General features: G+C 49.6%; 1 protein-coding gene across 2 annotated transcripts; it reads left to right on the top strand.

Annotated features, from left to right (window-relative positions):
* LOC122366109 (polyadenylate-binding protein 4-like) lies at positions 1-14,552 on the top strand. Of its 2 annotated transcripts, XR_006253845.1 has the most exons (6): positions 110-477; positions 10,617-10,897; positions 11,128-11,350; positions 11,862-12,901; positions 13,252-13,924; positions 14,002-14,552. XR_006253845.1 is itself a non-coding variant. In XM_043337949.1 (5 exons), exons 1-5 carry the CDS (start codon positions 285-287, stop codon positions 13,474-13,476), a joined length of 1,962 nt encoding a protein of 653 aa, XP_043193884.1. In that variant the 5' UTR covers positions 1-284; the 3' UTR covers positions 13,477-14,552. The 2 variants fall into 2 exon arrangements, 1 of the variants encoding a protein (XP_043193884.1); XM_043337949.1 differs by having other exon boundaries at positions 1-477; positions 13,252-14,552.
* Positions 14,553-15,029: the final 477 nt, after the last annotated feature.

Here is a 15,029-nt window from a genome sequence, read left to right as displayed (position 1 = left end):
AAAACCGAAATCAAAAGAAACTTGTAAAGTAATTACGGAAAACATCAGTACTACTTGTTCTGCCCATGCGCCTATTTTGATCTGCGCATGCGCAGTTTTAAGAACAACAAAACAAATCTGGCTCGTGCGGCGCCATCATTCTGCTGTAGAGAAGGGTGGGTGAGGCGTGTGGAGCGCCTAGCGTTCTCACCCTTTACTCACTTTTGTGTAAAAACAAAAAATACAAAAAATAGCTCAACAAGTAAACCCTATTGTGGCTTAGTTCCGAACCCCAGCCAGAGAAGATGAACTCAGCAGGCCAAAACTATCCCATGGCGTCTCTGTACGTCGGGGATCTTCACCCTGACGTTACCGAAGCTATGCTGTTTGAGAAGTTTTCGACTGCTGGACCAGTGCTATCCATCCGTGTCTGCAGGGACATGATCACAAGACGTTCACTGGGATATGCATACGTTAACTTCCAGCAGCCCGTTGACGGTAAGTTTGCGGGCTCACCGCTTGCCAGATTCAATGTTATTTTGGGGGAGGGGTGAATATTTTGGTTTCATGTTCAATTTTTCAATGATGGGTGCATATATGAATTGCTTACTGGTATGGTGTCAGTTGTGATGACGATTGTTTTGTCACTGCAGTGGATTGTGCAATTATGTGTGTAAGTTGTGATGTCCGTCTAATTACTTTACAGCAATGGATTGAAGGCTGCTTACCAAGTAGATGCTTACCAAGTAGATCTGTAAGAGGCAAAGGGAGCAGGATGCTCATAGGATGCTGCCTCTCTCCGTAGTCTTCTTGATGTGCTTGTCATATTTGTTCTTGAATATGTTTACATTTTTGCTTGTAACGACTTCTTCAGGCAACTTGTTCCACTGTTCAATTACTCTTGACGAAAAGAACATATTTCGTTTAAGGGTGCGATGCCTTGGCTTCTGGAGTTTGAGAGCGTGCCCTCGTGTCCTGTCCTTGTTGTCGCATGTCTCAAGTTTCAAGAAATCTTCTCCTGCATTGACCATATCAAATCCATGAATCAATTTAAACACTTGTATCATGTCGCCCCTATGTCTCCTTTCTTCCAGACTTGTCATGTTCAGTTCCGCCAGACGGACTTCGTATGGTTTGGCAGCCAATCTTGGTATAAGTTTCGTGGCTCTCCTCTGAACCTTCTCTAACTTGTTTATGTCCCTCTGGAGGTAAGGTGACCACGCCTGAATGGCATGTTCCATTCGAGGTCGCACAAGTGTCTTATAGATAGGCAGGAACATTTCCTTGTCCATACATGTAAAGGTTTTTCTTATCCTCCCCAGCATGGAGTTCGCTGCTGCCGCGGCCCTGGTCACTTGCTCGGATGCTTTGAGGTCAGGAGTAACAATCACCCCCAGATCCTTTTCTTTAACAGTCGCCGTTAAAGTCGTTCCTTGGAGAGAGTAGTTGTAACCTGGATTCTTGTGACCAAAGTGCATCACCTTGCATTTATCCTTGTTGAAGTCCAGCAACCATTTTTGACTCCATATTTCTAGTTTGCAAATGTCCTCTTGAAGAATGGTTCCATCTCTGGGGCATCCAATCCTTCTGTAGATTTTCGCGTCATCTGCAAAGAGTTTCCCAGGAGAATCCAAATTCCTCATGAGGTCATCTATGTATATCAGAAAGAGGGTCGGTCCTAAAACACTACCCTGGGGTACTCCGCTCCTGACAGCTCTCCATCCCGAGTAGCAGCCTCTCACCACAACCCTCTGCTCACGTTCTCTCAGGAAGCCAGTGATCCATTTTGCAACCAGACCATCTATGCCCATTAGGGTGACAGTTATTTTCTGATTTTTTGAAAAAGCAAAAAGGCAGTTCATTTTATGGTTCCATATAGCATAAAAACATCACATGCAAAGTTTCATCCGGATCGGATGATATTTAACCGTGCCTCCTCGAACTTGAATGTATACGTTTTTAGCCATTTGGGCCAAGCCGCCAGCAGTGTAGACCTTTCTGGTATGTAAACCATTAGCAGTGTTTCTCAGCTATTCATAACGATGCAATCATAAAACAAAAGACTGTGGTACACGAAAACTAGTGATGTATTGTAAAACGATAAAAAAACTGAGATAAGACTCAATGCGTCTTGTGGCAGTTGGCAAACTTGGACCTCCTGAAAAAATATGAGCATCTGCGTCGAATGCTATCGCGCATTACTGCAGATGCCGAGTGACGGTGCCTTTGCTAGCGTTTGGAAACCTTCCACGGTGTACCTCCACCACCTGCAGTATGTACTGCCTCTGGTCCTCATCCTTGGTGAGGGTCAAATTGTACGCTTCCATCAGAGCGGCGCCACGCTCGGCGAAGTCGTTCACCACCGTGATGCCGTTGGCCTTCCCCGCTGCGGCGACATAGCGGGAGTCGTCATGCCACTCGGCAGGGTCGGTCTCGAGGAAGCCGTCGTCAATTCCAAGAGTCACGAAGAACATCCGCGACGATGTGGTCACGAAGTCTGCGCGGGTGTTTTGCGTCAGGTCTGCGCTGAGATCAACGGCGGCCAGCTTGGTCCTCCGAGCCTTCGTTCGAGGCGAGGGCCTCAACCATGGCCCGCCTTCCATGCATTGGTAGGCTCTCGTCAAAGAACGCCAACGGGACTAGGCTCTCACTCAGATACCCCAAGTGACGTCGGGCGAAGCCGCTGAAGAGTGTCTTTGCGATGGACTTGTCCTTGTACCAGGCCAACATCTTCAGAAGGGAGAGGTCGTTCTTAGGGGGTTTCGTCAGAAGGGAGAGGTCGTTCTTGGTCGTTGATTCGTCAAGTTTGCCGTGTCGGTCTACATTTCCGCGTGGTACACCGCGCCGAGCCCAACATCGGCCTCTAAGAACGACCTCTCCCTTCTGAAGACGTTGGCCAGGTACGAGGACAAGTCCCTCGCCAAGACGCTCTTCAGCGGCTTCGTCCGACGTCACTTGTGGTATCTGAGTGACGGCCTCGTCCCGTTGGCGTTCTTTGACGAGAGCCTACCACTGCATGGAAGGCGGGCCATTGTTGAGGCCCTCGCCTCGAACGAGGGCTCGTAGGACTTTTACCAAGCGGGCCGTCGTTGATCTCAGCGCAAACCTGACGCAGAAGACCCTCGCAAACTTCGTGACCCCATCGTCGCGGACGTTCTTCGTCACTCTTGGAATTGACGACGGCTTCCTCGAGACCGACCCTGCCGAGTGGCATGACGACCCCCGCTATGTCGCCGCAGCGGGAAGGCCAACGGCATCACGGTGGTGAACGACTTCGCCGAGCGTGGCGTCGCTCTGATGGAAACGTACAATTTGACCCTCACCTAGGTTGAGGACCAGAGGCAGTACAACCTGCAGGCGGTGGAGGCACACCATGGAAAGTTTCCGAACGCTAATAAAGGCACCGTCACCCGGAATCTGCAGTAATGAGCGATAGCATTCGACGCAGATGCTCAGACTCGTCAGGAGGTCCAAGTTTGCCAACTTCCACAAGACGTATTGAGTCTTATCTCAGTTTTTTTTTAATCGTTTTACAATACATCACTAGTTTTCGTGTACTTCGTGTAGTTTTCGTGTCTTTTGTTTTATGATTGCATCGTTATGAATAGCTGAGAAACTCTGCTTATGGTTTACATACCAGAAAGGTCTACACTGCTGGCCCAATGGCTAAAAGCGTACACATTCAAGTTCGAGGAGGCACGGTTAAATAAAATCCGATCCGGATTAAACTTTGCATGTGATTTTTTTATGCTATATGGAACCATAAAATGAACTGCCTTTTTGCTTTTTCAAAAAATCAGAAAATAACTGTCGCCCTAATGCCCATTCCTCGAATCTTGGCAATGAGATGTTCATGGGGAACCGTATCAAAAGCTTTTCGGCAGTCCATGTAAAGGGCATCTACACTCTCACCTTCATCGAGGGCATTTTCGAGGTCAAAGAAGTACTCCAGTAGCTGTGTGAGGCAGGACCTTTTTGTACGGAAACCATGCTGATGACTGCTCAATAAATTGTTCATCTCCAAGTGTTCAACCACCCTCTTTCTGATCAGTTTCTCAAGAGCCTTGCATGCAACAGATGTCAAGCTGACTGGGCGGTAATTCAAGGGATCAGAATGCTTCCCTTTTTTGAAGATGGGCGTAACGTTTGCTTGTTTCCGGTCTCTTGGCAGTTCCCCAGACTCTAACGACTTATTGAAGATGCTGAGTAGAGGTTTTGAAAGGCTGAGTGCACACTCTTTGAGCATGATGGGGTGTAGGCCATCTGGTCCAGGTGATGATGGTGTCTTAAGTCCTTTCAACAGAGTCATTACCTCATCTAAGTCTATATCGCATATCTCGAGTTTGGCTCCCGTAACTTGAGTCACAGCTGGTGGCATTATTCCTTCTGTGTTGGTAAACACTTCCTGGAACTTCTGGTTCATTACATCACAAGTCTCTTCCAATGATGTTGTCAAGCTCCCGTCATCTTTAGTCACTGTCAGAACTTCTTCCTTGAGCGATGTCTTGCTCCTGGCGTAGGCAAAGAAAGCTCTGGGATCTGATTTGATTTCATGAGCCAGTTTGTGCTCAAAGTTGTACTTGGCCTCCGATAGGCTGTTGGCTAGTATCATTTGAATAGGTCATGTATTGATATCCTGTGGCATGACATGTAACCCTTTTTGACATGACAGTCAGCTAGCAGCTGGTGACAGCTAACATGTTGATAAGTAACAAGTTGACCTCTTTTGAACCACTTTTGCTATTTTCATGGTGTGATCAGTCACTACCGGCTACTCATGCCTGTAGTTTTGCCCAAAAAGCTTCACTAACACTTGACACTCTTCATCTTGATCTGGACTTGGGGCTAATAAGCAAGGTACTTAACTAAACCATTTATACTTGATCTGTTTCACATAACTATAATCTTCAAAAATCAAAACATTGTGACACCTGGGGAATGATGTAATGATATACCTTAACGCTGAATCAGTTGTGCGCCGATGACCATGACTAGTCCGGACGCCCCCCCCCCCCAATTCCATCTGTTGTGTGGAGCTTGAATTTTTTGCATCTTTTGTGTGGTCAGTCATACTTGTATACAATTCTTTGGCCTGAACATAATGGCTGTCATCTATGACTCTGTTGGTTAAACTGAATTTAGGTGACTGAAGGTTTCTTTAGGTGAAGTCGATCTATGGTTGTTGCCATTCCATAGGTTTGAGTACATTGCTATTAAGAAAATTACTACTGAACCACTGGTGAATACAAGGAGCCGGGGCCAATGCAGGCCATGCACACAGTATCGTGAAAAGAAATAGAACCGTTTGTTACCGAACATCAGTTAGCCAGACTTTTGGCGGCTTCCTCATCCCCCTCCCCAGTCAGCAGCTGCTGGGATGCTGGGGCCGCCAGTGTGCCAAGCCTCATGTTAAAAATGAATATATTCGGCTCGATCGTCAGATTTGCAGTTCACTATTGAAACCCGTATTGGGAGGCTTATAGTTCATTATTTTTGGTGGGTTTTCGTGCCACAGTCGATGGCGCTGCGCAGTTCGGTCCGGCTGACAGCTGTCAGTCACGGGCCGTCCCCAGTCCGGGGTCAGCCCCGTCCATCAGGCAGGCAGGCAGGCAGTCAGCCTTGCCTCGGGGGGTCGGCCGACGCGGCGGTTGACAGTATGTCGGTCGGGAATCCGCCTACGCATTTATTGCTGTTTTTTTATTTCATGCAAAAAAAAAAATCCTCTGAAATAGTTTCAAAGTATGGATTGGACTTGCTTTATAGCTTTTGGTGTAGTAAATGATGAAATTTGCTATATAGACAGTTGTCTCTTATGTTTAGACTTTTTCTGCGTAAACCTTGTAGATGTGTTTTAAAAACATGGGCTCATTTTTTCAAAAGCTTGAAGTCTTAATATACTTAAAATAAAATCGGTTATATTGCTCAGTCAGAGGTTTAGCACATTTTCCGCACGTGATCACGACCAGGGTTGTATACCAATCAAGTCGATTGAATTGATTGATTTGTTTCAACGCATATTTTGAGTTGATTGGATTGAGTCGATTGACTTTTCTAGATGACTGGTTGACTGACTCGTTTGACTTTAGCGACTGGTTGACTGATTTGATTCCCGAAAATTAGAGTGACTCGTATGATTGAGTCGATTGAATGGAAAGTTCAAATAAGTTTTAGTTGATGAAAAATAATGACACCACTGATGACATCAAAGATCACAAAACTACACTGAAAACTGCTTGTCAATTGTCATCACAACTGCAATATGGGGTAGATGGCCAAATAAAGAACAGGGCCTAAACATGAACAGCCAACTTTGACTTTCAACTGCAATAACTCATAACTGCTCCAATCCTGGTGATAGAATCTGGCGATGCACCTACCTACCTTTCTGCACTCAGCAGGAAACGTTTTTTTTTTTTTAAATCCAGATGATAAAGTGCAAGGCCCTATATACTAATAAAGTGTGATTAATTAATAATTCACATCTCCACATCTCCTCAGAAACAACCCACCGAACTCTATAAATATCTGAAACCCACTGAACTCTATAAAGAAACCCCTACAAAAATAACTGAAACAAAAGCGCCGTTTTCGTCTCGCTAATTACGTTTACGTATGCCAATTAATAGCTAATTTGCTGCATTGTTTAAATTGCAGCAGAACGTTTGTTGATCCTTTTCTCCTGAGAGCCTAAGCATAACATATTTAATATATTTCATTTTTCTTAAAATATTTTACCGAATATTATTAAGTGGTTTTATTTCAAATGAAATAATAATAAAACGAAATTGGTGTTGTACAACCGATTTATTTTATGATGATCTACCATAGTACATGATAATCAATGACGTCATCTTACAAAAAAATCAAAACACGTAGAATAAGGATTTATAAAAGCTTAGCATACTTATTGGCAAAACGTTTTCTTTTATTCACAGTCGTTGGACGCTTGAGCCAAGCTGCTGCGCGCCCTAACTCTTCAACAACAACATTATTCACAGTCGCACCGTGCCGTTTTCGCGTTTTAATTTTCTTTGTTCCTCTACTTCCTTTGTCCTTATCTTATCCTGTGGTTCCAGAGTCCCTGTCCTCTCCATTTCCTTTTAAATATATTTTTAATCCTCATCCTTATCCCCCAGTCCTAACAGTTTCAAATTGTATTGCAATTAAATGTTTTGAATTCTTCACATAGGTACCTAACATTGACATGCCACGTCCAGAGTCGTGGACCGCTAAATACTTCAAATCTCTTCCTTCCCAATCTGACAACATCCCACGCCTCAAATGCACATTGTGTGGAAAGATTTTTCAGGCTGCCCGTCAGTCTCTGTCTAACTGAAACCGTCACATGCAGGTAAGATATTTATTTCTATTTCCCTATGGTTAATATGTTATTGATGCATATTATCCATTAAAATAGACGTGGTGTAGGGTAAATTGTCCAAATCACGAACACTGCCAAAATCCGAGCAGCCAACTTACAACCGGAATATCTGATATTTAGTGTAAATGGAGTTGGAATATGGCCAAAATTAAATTGACAACCTTTAGGTGAAAGGTGGTGATTTGGGTTAAGGGGCGAGTCAACTACTGGGTTATTTTGCAACCATTAAATGAAACTTCTGCTCCAATTCTACCCATTGAACCTCAATATCATGATCCACCTGTCCACCACTAGGTATCCATCCTTATGATATAGAAACTTTGAATGGCATGGCAATTTATAATTTTAAACGACAATATTTTTATGTTTCTTCTGTGGGTAGGTAGGAAGGTAGGTAGGTAGGTACACCAGACTGCTATGGACACTTTTCCAAGTTGGTGGGGCAAAAAACCTAATGTATGTGTTGGTTTGAGTCGTTTGATTAAGTTGATTGATTCCTTTCATTCTCGCGTTTGAGTCGATTGAATCAATTCCCGAAAGCTGCTCTGACTTGATTGATTTGATTGGTTTCCCAAATTTGTCGTGATTGAATTGATTGCTATTGATTGAGTCGTACACAACCCTGATCACGACACGATCACGAGCGGTGTAGTAACTGAGAAAAGTAGTTCAAAGGTCATCGACCCTCACTCCCGTCACCCTGATACATTGCAACTGAAGTCGTACGTATATAGAAACGCCATTCGTGATATGCGCGAAAAATTACGCGACATATGATGTTATAACGTATTATTTTTATCATACAGGTGACACCCTGGCCCTGCATAGGAACCTAACCATCATACTTCAGATTGCAAGTAATATGCCATTCAGATAAATTTAAATGTGAGTTATGACGTCAGAACTGGTTGTTAGCTTGCAATTGACTGGCATTAACATATGGAGTTTGATTGTTACTTTTTTTGCATGAAGATTAAATAGTGACAGTTCATGTCTATTTAAAACAAGTACGTACGAATGAGGTAGAGTATGCTTTCCTCATCTGCACAATGATGTATTTAAAGGAAGCTGTCAGTTTTACGATCGTAGAGGGTGCATTAGCCTAGATGCATGCATTGATGTGGCCCTCAGGTCTCAACTATTGCGAACATTTTTTTTTTTGCCAGAACATTCCGATACGCTGATACGTCCCGACTGCGCACACATACCACTTCTCCGTGAAGATTGTGGGCGATAACGCCATTGCCTTATCGGGCAGTCCGTTGCCGCGTGTGTTGAACTATTCATTCGTCGTTATCCGTTGCCAGTTTGGTGACCAGTCTTGGCACAGTGTTGCCACTGAGAGCATAAGGGAAGTAAGCCCCCCGTTCCCGGCTCACGCGACCCGACTCGATTTCTCTGTCTCGCCGCTGAAGCTGTTGGTATGCACGATGCAGGGACGGACCACTGCACGTTGCACAGTGGTCCGGTTCCGGTCGCCGCTCCGGCCTATTGTCCGTGTTATCGGGGAGGGCTCTGTGAGCCTCGGCCGACGGAACTGGAAGCGGTGGCAACACCCGAGCCGACTGTCCGGGCCGAGTCCCGCCTGAAACCCGACCTTGGCGGCCCGGCGGCCCTGACCGAGCCGGACAAGGAGCCCCGTCAGCTGGCCGCGTCTCGACCGGCCCGGCCCGGCCTGACCTTCGGGCGAACCCGGCGGCGGTGGGGGCCCGTGCCGCTTTCTGGGTCACCTTGACGCCGTCTGACCGCCGGCAGCAAGCCTTTGAGCCGGTGACCGTGAGGATAGGAGAGGGAAGGAGTTGATACCGCTAATGGTCATACAACGGCTGATCAGTTGGCTTTAGACGATCAGTTAGATTTAGAATAGTGGGTCTCTTGTTATAGGCTAACATAACCCACCGCAGCTTGGCTTAGCGATGATACGGCTCGTTATCGCGACGTAAGACTATTCGCTATTCTCTATGAGTATGTATACTAAAATATTTTGCCACAAAAAACTTTTTTGTTTGGGAGAACACAGAGCAGTGTGACAATCGTAAGGAATACGTCGAAGAACCCTTACGTCAGAGGCATGGATCTTTTCTCAGCGAGCTTATCATTGATTCAAAACTTAAATCCCGAAATATCTTTGTGCTGTGCTGCTGTCTTTCGTCGTTAGTGTCCCGGGGTCTCTTTCCTTGAGCTGGTGCATTGCGATTCGACACAACCGGCTCACCCACTCCGATGTGACCGTTCAAACTCCGATCAGTGAGGCGGGTGAGGACACAGCTAACTTAAGTTCGGCAAACACCGGCGAGTGCCCACGCCACGTGCTGAGAATTGGGCTTTGACCTCCTCCCCCCCAGCTCTCCCCCGTTCTCTGTCTGGCCGTCTGCGGCCGGCTGCCGTGACGTATTTTTCCGCTGAACGGAGCGCGACGTTGTGCAATTCCCGGGCCCCTGTCGATGGCCGGCTGCGTCATGCTGACATTGCTGACGTCAGTGTGACGTAGCAGGGGAGGTGTGACGTCCGCAGATGGCTGGTTTTTCGTTTATTTTACAGAAATTCGTCGTTTCAATGGAAAAGTTGGTTTAGTGAGGTTGCCGAAAAGACCACTTGTCAGTTTCGGAGAGATTGGGAATTCTTATTCATGCAAACTTTTGTGATGACCCATCGTTAATATCAGGTAGCTATTATATCAGCGAAGCAGCGAATCAACACTGACTGAGTGAAGACATGCTGATGGTGACTTAGATCAGCATATACAAGCGGAAAATAACTGCTATCATTTTGCCGCACATTCCAGTCAGAGACGGACCCGGTGACCTTTCTAGTCATTCCCGCTCTGATCGATGTGAGGCGATTCTGGAGGCTTCGCGGCGGGGCGGCCGTCCGGCCACTCTCCGTTATTTATGTATGACGTGGTCCCTCCTGAGTGGTGACCACGCCAGACCACTGAGCTGCCGGACCTCGGAGTCGGCGCTGTTCAGCTCATGTGATATTCAGCTGTTTTGCCTGTGTTGGCGTGCCTGGTCCGGATCCTCGCTTGCAGCGGAATGTGGCGATGCGACGTTTCGCTGTGGGCCGGGCCATGTGGCGTGACATGTCCCGTTTGGTTGGGGTTATGGATTGCCAGAAAACACGACCACAGTGCTGAATGAGGGCGTTGCCCGGAATTAACCGCTGACGGTTGGACTCCTCTCTATGGTATGACGTCACCCCGGTTAGTGGCGACATGAGGGGTGACATATACTGACGTCATGCTCTTTCTTTGCAGCCGAGCGCGCCCTGGACACGATGAATTTCGACGTGGTGAAGGGTCGTCCGATCCGCATCATGTGGTCCCAGCGCGACCCGTCGCTGCGCCGCTCCGGCGTCGGCAACATCTTCATCAAGTCGCTGGACAAGTCGATCGACAACAAGGCCATGTACGACACGTTCTCGGCCTTCGGCAACATCATGAGCTGCCGCGTGGCCACCGACGAGAACGGCGTCTCCAAGGGCTACGGCTTCGTCCACTTCGAGACCGAGAAGGCCGCCACTGAGGCCATCGACAAGGTGACCACACTGCGGCCACGCGTTACCTACTATCGGATTTTCGATCTTTTCGCTGCGATCACAGTCTGATTGGAATGTTCACTGTACCTAACGGTATCTAAACAGACGGCCTTGCAATACCTAATGTGCCTCATATTGTCACACCACTCATAACTTGATATCGATGCAGCCTTATCTACGTGCTCTTCCCTGTACTTGGCGATTTACTAACCCCCTTTGCGCGTGCTTAGGTGAACGGTATGCTGCTGAACGGCAAGAAGGTGTTCGTCGGCCGCTTCATCCCGCGCAAGGAGCGTGAGAAGGAACTGGGTGAGAAGGCCCGCCGCTTCACCAACGTCTACGTCAAGAACTTCGGCACCGAGCTGGACGAGCAGAAGCTGAGGGAGATGTTCGAGAAGTTCGGCACCATCTCCAGCCTGAAGGTCGTCACCGGCGAGGACGGCACCTCCAAGGGTGAGTGCGCTGACGGATGTTCCAGTGGGCTTTGTTTGGGGAGGATCGCTAGTCCTGCTGGCGGAGGTGATGCTCTTTGTTCGTGTTTGTTTTTTGCGACTGTGTTTTATCGCGTGAATTTGGGTCAACTGGGGCGTTTTCGCAATGCGCGGCATCTTTTTCCTCGTTCAGTTATGGCTTTTGCCTCCCACGAGTCGGCTGTTTTTGTGGTGCTTACAAAAACAGAGTGACGTAAAAGTTTAATGAAAAACCCGCTGATTGCCCAAACACAGATTGCCACTATCTCTGGGGAGAAAAAAATCGCATGATAGCGTGCTTGTGTTGCCGGCCTGTGCTGGTTCAAATGAATTTTTGTTCACACTATTTCCGCCAAAACATTTGAACATAACATTTTTCAATACGTTTATCATAGGCGTTTATTTCACATTTGTGCTGATAACATTTGTCATAATTTAGAATAGTTGATGCTGCGACAAGGATAGTCTGCCAACCTGTTCTCGTTCGATGCCAGGTTTCGGCTTCGTCAGCTTCGAGGAGCCCGAATCTGCCGAGGCAGCTGTCAACGAGCTCAACAACAAGGAGCTGAACGGCAAGACGCTCTACGTCGGCCGCGCCCAGAAGAAGGCCGAGCGCCAGCAGGAGCTCAAGCGCAAGTTCGAGCAGATCAAGCTGGAGCGCATGAACCGCTACCAGGGCGTCAACCTGTACGTCAAGAACCTGGACGATGGGATTGACGACGAGCGTCTGCGCCGCGAGTTCGCCCAGTTTGGCACCATTACCAGCGCGCGCGTCATGATGGAGGACGGACGCAGCCGGGGCTTCGGCTTCGTCTGTTTCTCGTCGCCCGAGGAGGCCACCAAGGCCGTCACTGAGATGAACGGCCGCATCGTGTCGTCCAAGCCGCTGTACGTGGCGCTCGCCCAGCGCAAGGAGGACCGCAAGGCGCACCTGGCCAGTCAGTACATGCAGCGCATGACGGGCATGCGGATGCCGGGCGTGAGCCCCATGTTCCAGGCGGGCGCCGGCGGCTACTTCGTGCCGACGATGCCGCAGGCGGCGCAGCGGTTCTACCCGCCGGCGCAGATGGCGCACCAGATGCGGCCCGGGCCGCGCTGGCAGCAGCCGGCCGGCGGACAGATGCGGCTCGGTGGACAGCCGCAGCCGGCGGGCATGCCGGCGGCGCCGTTCCGCGCGCAGACGCCGCGCCAGCCGACTCCGGCCGGCGTGATGCGCGGCATGCAGGCGCCGTCCCGCCCCATCACGGGCCAGCAGCCGATGCTGCCGGCCGGCATGCAGGCGCGCGCCATGGCGCCCCAGCCGGCCCACCTGGCGCAGCAGCGACCCAACAGCTACAAGTACACGCCCAACATGCGTAACCCGCCGCAGGCGCCGCTTTCGGCCGTGGCGCAGTCGTCGATGGCGCCGCAGCCGCTGGCGCAGCCGGCCGTGCGCGTCCAGGGCCAGGAGCCGCTGACGGCCAGTATGCTGGCCGCCGCCCCGGAACAGGAGCAGAAACAGATGCTCGGCGAGCGTCTCTACCCCATGATCCAGGTAAGACCGACGGAACGGCTTACTTATGATGCTGCCAAGGTCATCCCGAAACTCATTGCAATTTGATTTATATTTTTGCGTCCTCTATAGCAGTTGTAACTGTCACTGAAATGTATCTTTGCATGCTGATTTGTTTTACCAATATTCAGTATATTGGCGAGCTAACCTCGTTCAGAGAGGTTCACTTTGAGTTTAGTACCGTTCGGCGCTGCCTTGTCGGAAGTTTTAACGTGACGTCATGCACCGTTTAGTGTGAACATTCTCTTTCTAGCGTTTGCTCGTATTTCCCGTCTGCTAATGTCTGCCCGCCCAGCGCTCTAGCCTCTAATCCCTTTCCATCTGTTTCACAGCGCATGTACCCGGAGCTGGCCGGCAAGGTGACCGGCATGCTGCTGGAGATCGACAACTCCGAGCTGGTGCACATGCTGGAGCACCACGAGTCGCTCAAGGGCAAGGTGGACGAGGCGGTGGCCGTGCTGCAGGCCCACCAGACCAAGGCGGCCGCTGCTGCCGCTGCCGCTGCCGCTGGTGCCCCGGAGGCGGCCCAGGCTGCTCCCGTCGCTGCCAAGGAGTAAAAACCTGACGGACGGCTGGCGGTCAGTCTCTGGCCGATCAGCCGACCGGCGGACGTGTATAAAAATAGTAAAACCCAGAAGAAAAATGTAAAAAGAAAACGTTGGCAATATGCCGAGAGGTGTGATCGGTTGGGGTTCGGAACTTAGCCGCAAGTGAGTGTGTAGGTAGCGGGCGTCTGCTCGGCGGCGGCAGCTGAGGTTGGTGGTGGGTCACCGCCGGCGGCCGCCGCCGCCGCCGACTGGCGTCCCGCGGCGCCGGCCGACCGGCGGGGTCCGGCGGGCCGCCGACTCTGCCGGCCGGCCGGCGCGCCCTGCTTCTGTCCTGTCCTCCACCCACTCTGCCATAGTCACTGTAGCGCCGACGAGCGCCCTGGGACCATGGCGTCCACGCTGGCGCCGCATCCAGAGAGAAAATCGCCAAAAAAATCGCAAAAGGAAAAAGAACGATCGGCGAGGGGCCGGCGCGCGGGACAAACTGTCCGCGGCGGCGGTGTCGCGGAGCGCGGCGCCGCCGGCCGCGCGCGCCGGCCCCTGCCGTGATCAGTAGTGTCGTGAGATGTCGTATAACACCAAATTGGTTGCTTCCGGACGGCGGAGGGCACGCCCGCGCCGTCCCCCCACTCCTAGACGAGTGGTGCCGCCTTTCTGTTGGCCAGAGCCCCCGCTCCCGGCCGAGACGATAGAGCTAGCTGGCTCACTTTCGAGCTGTTTACCGCGTCATTGCCCACCAAGATGATACGTGTGTATAAAATGATAAAACATCTTTTTTATAAAAAGCTCAAAATAGCTCTCGCTTAGGGAGATTGAGAAAAGCTCATAACAGAAAGTGCCAGAAAACCCTCGAACAATAAAAAAATAAACCCGACGACTGATTGCTCGTCCTTTCACCAGCGCCTTGCGTGACGCGCGGGGTGGCAGTGACGACCACCGGGTCACTTACCTTCGGTACAGCGCGCCTGTGGCCGACCCCCGCGTTGTATATACTTCCTCCTCTGTTCTGTGCTTATGTGGTTACTCTTCTTCGCCGTCTTATGTTTTGACGTTCCTTCGTTTCGAAAATAAACTTTCTTATCTAATACGGTTTTATTGGAGCTGGTGCGATGTGAAACAGCGAAACGAATTACGTGACACTTCGATTCATTTCCTTGGACTTTGTGTTATTGTTAATTGCAGCTATTATTTTAGGGAAGGATTGTGAATGGGAACGATAAAGATAACGTAATAATAAAGATAACCTCTTGGATACTGGAACGGAACACGACAAAACGATACAGGGGGGTTCACACGGGATCAGAGGCGAATTGATATGCTGTAAGTGACTAGAATGAACGCCATGTGCACGGGACAAGCAGGGCAGGCTTAACCGGACCGGGCTCAGTTGTATCGAATAACAGCTTGCAGCAAACTACAGTCATTACGACTTTCCATATGTCGACACCCGAAGCACCCTGTCGTCCTGGAGGGCTCAGGGCTCACTGCTCAGGCCACTGGCTGTATAGCTCGCGATGTCCGTTTGATTGGCTGACGGCCCGTAATGACTGGTCGACCCAGCT

The sequence above is a fragment of the Amphibalanus amphitrite genome, unplaced genomic scaffold (genome assembly GCF_019059575.1).
Source record: "Amphibalanus amphitrite isolate SeventyFive unplaced genomic scaffold, NRLGWU_Aamphi_draft 000785F_arrow, whole genome shotgun sequence".
Taxonomy (NCBI): domain Eukaryota; kingdom Metazoa; phylum Arthropoda; class Thecostraca; order Balanomorpha; family Balanidae; genus Amphibalanus; species Amphibalanus amphitrite.
The sequence above is the reverse complement of the archived record's forward strand: the minus strand, read 5'-3'. Positions and strand labels throughout refer to the sequence as shown.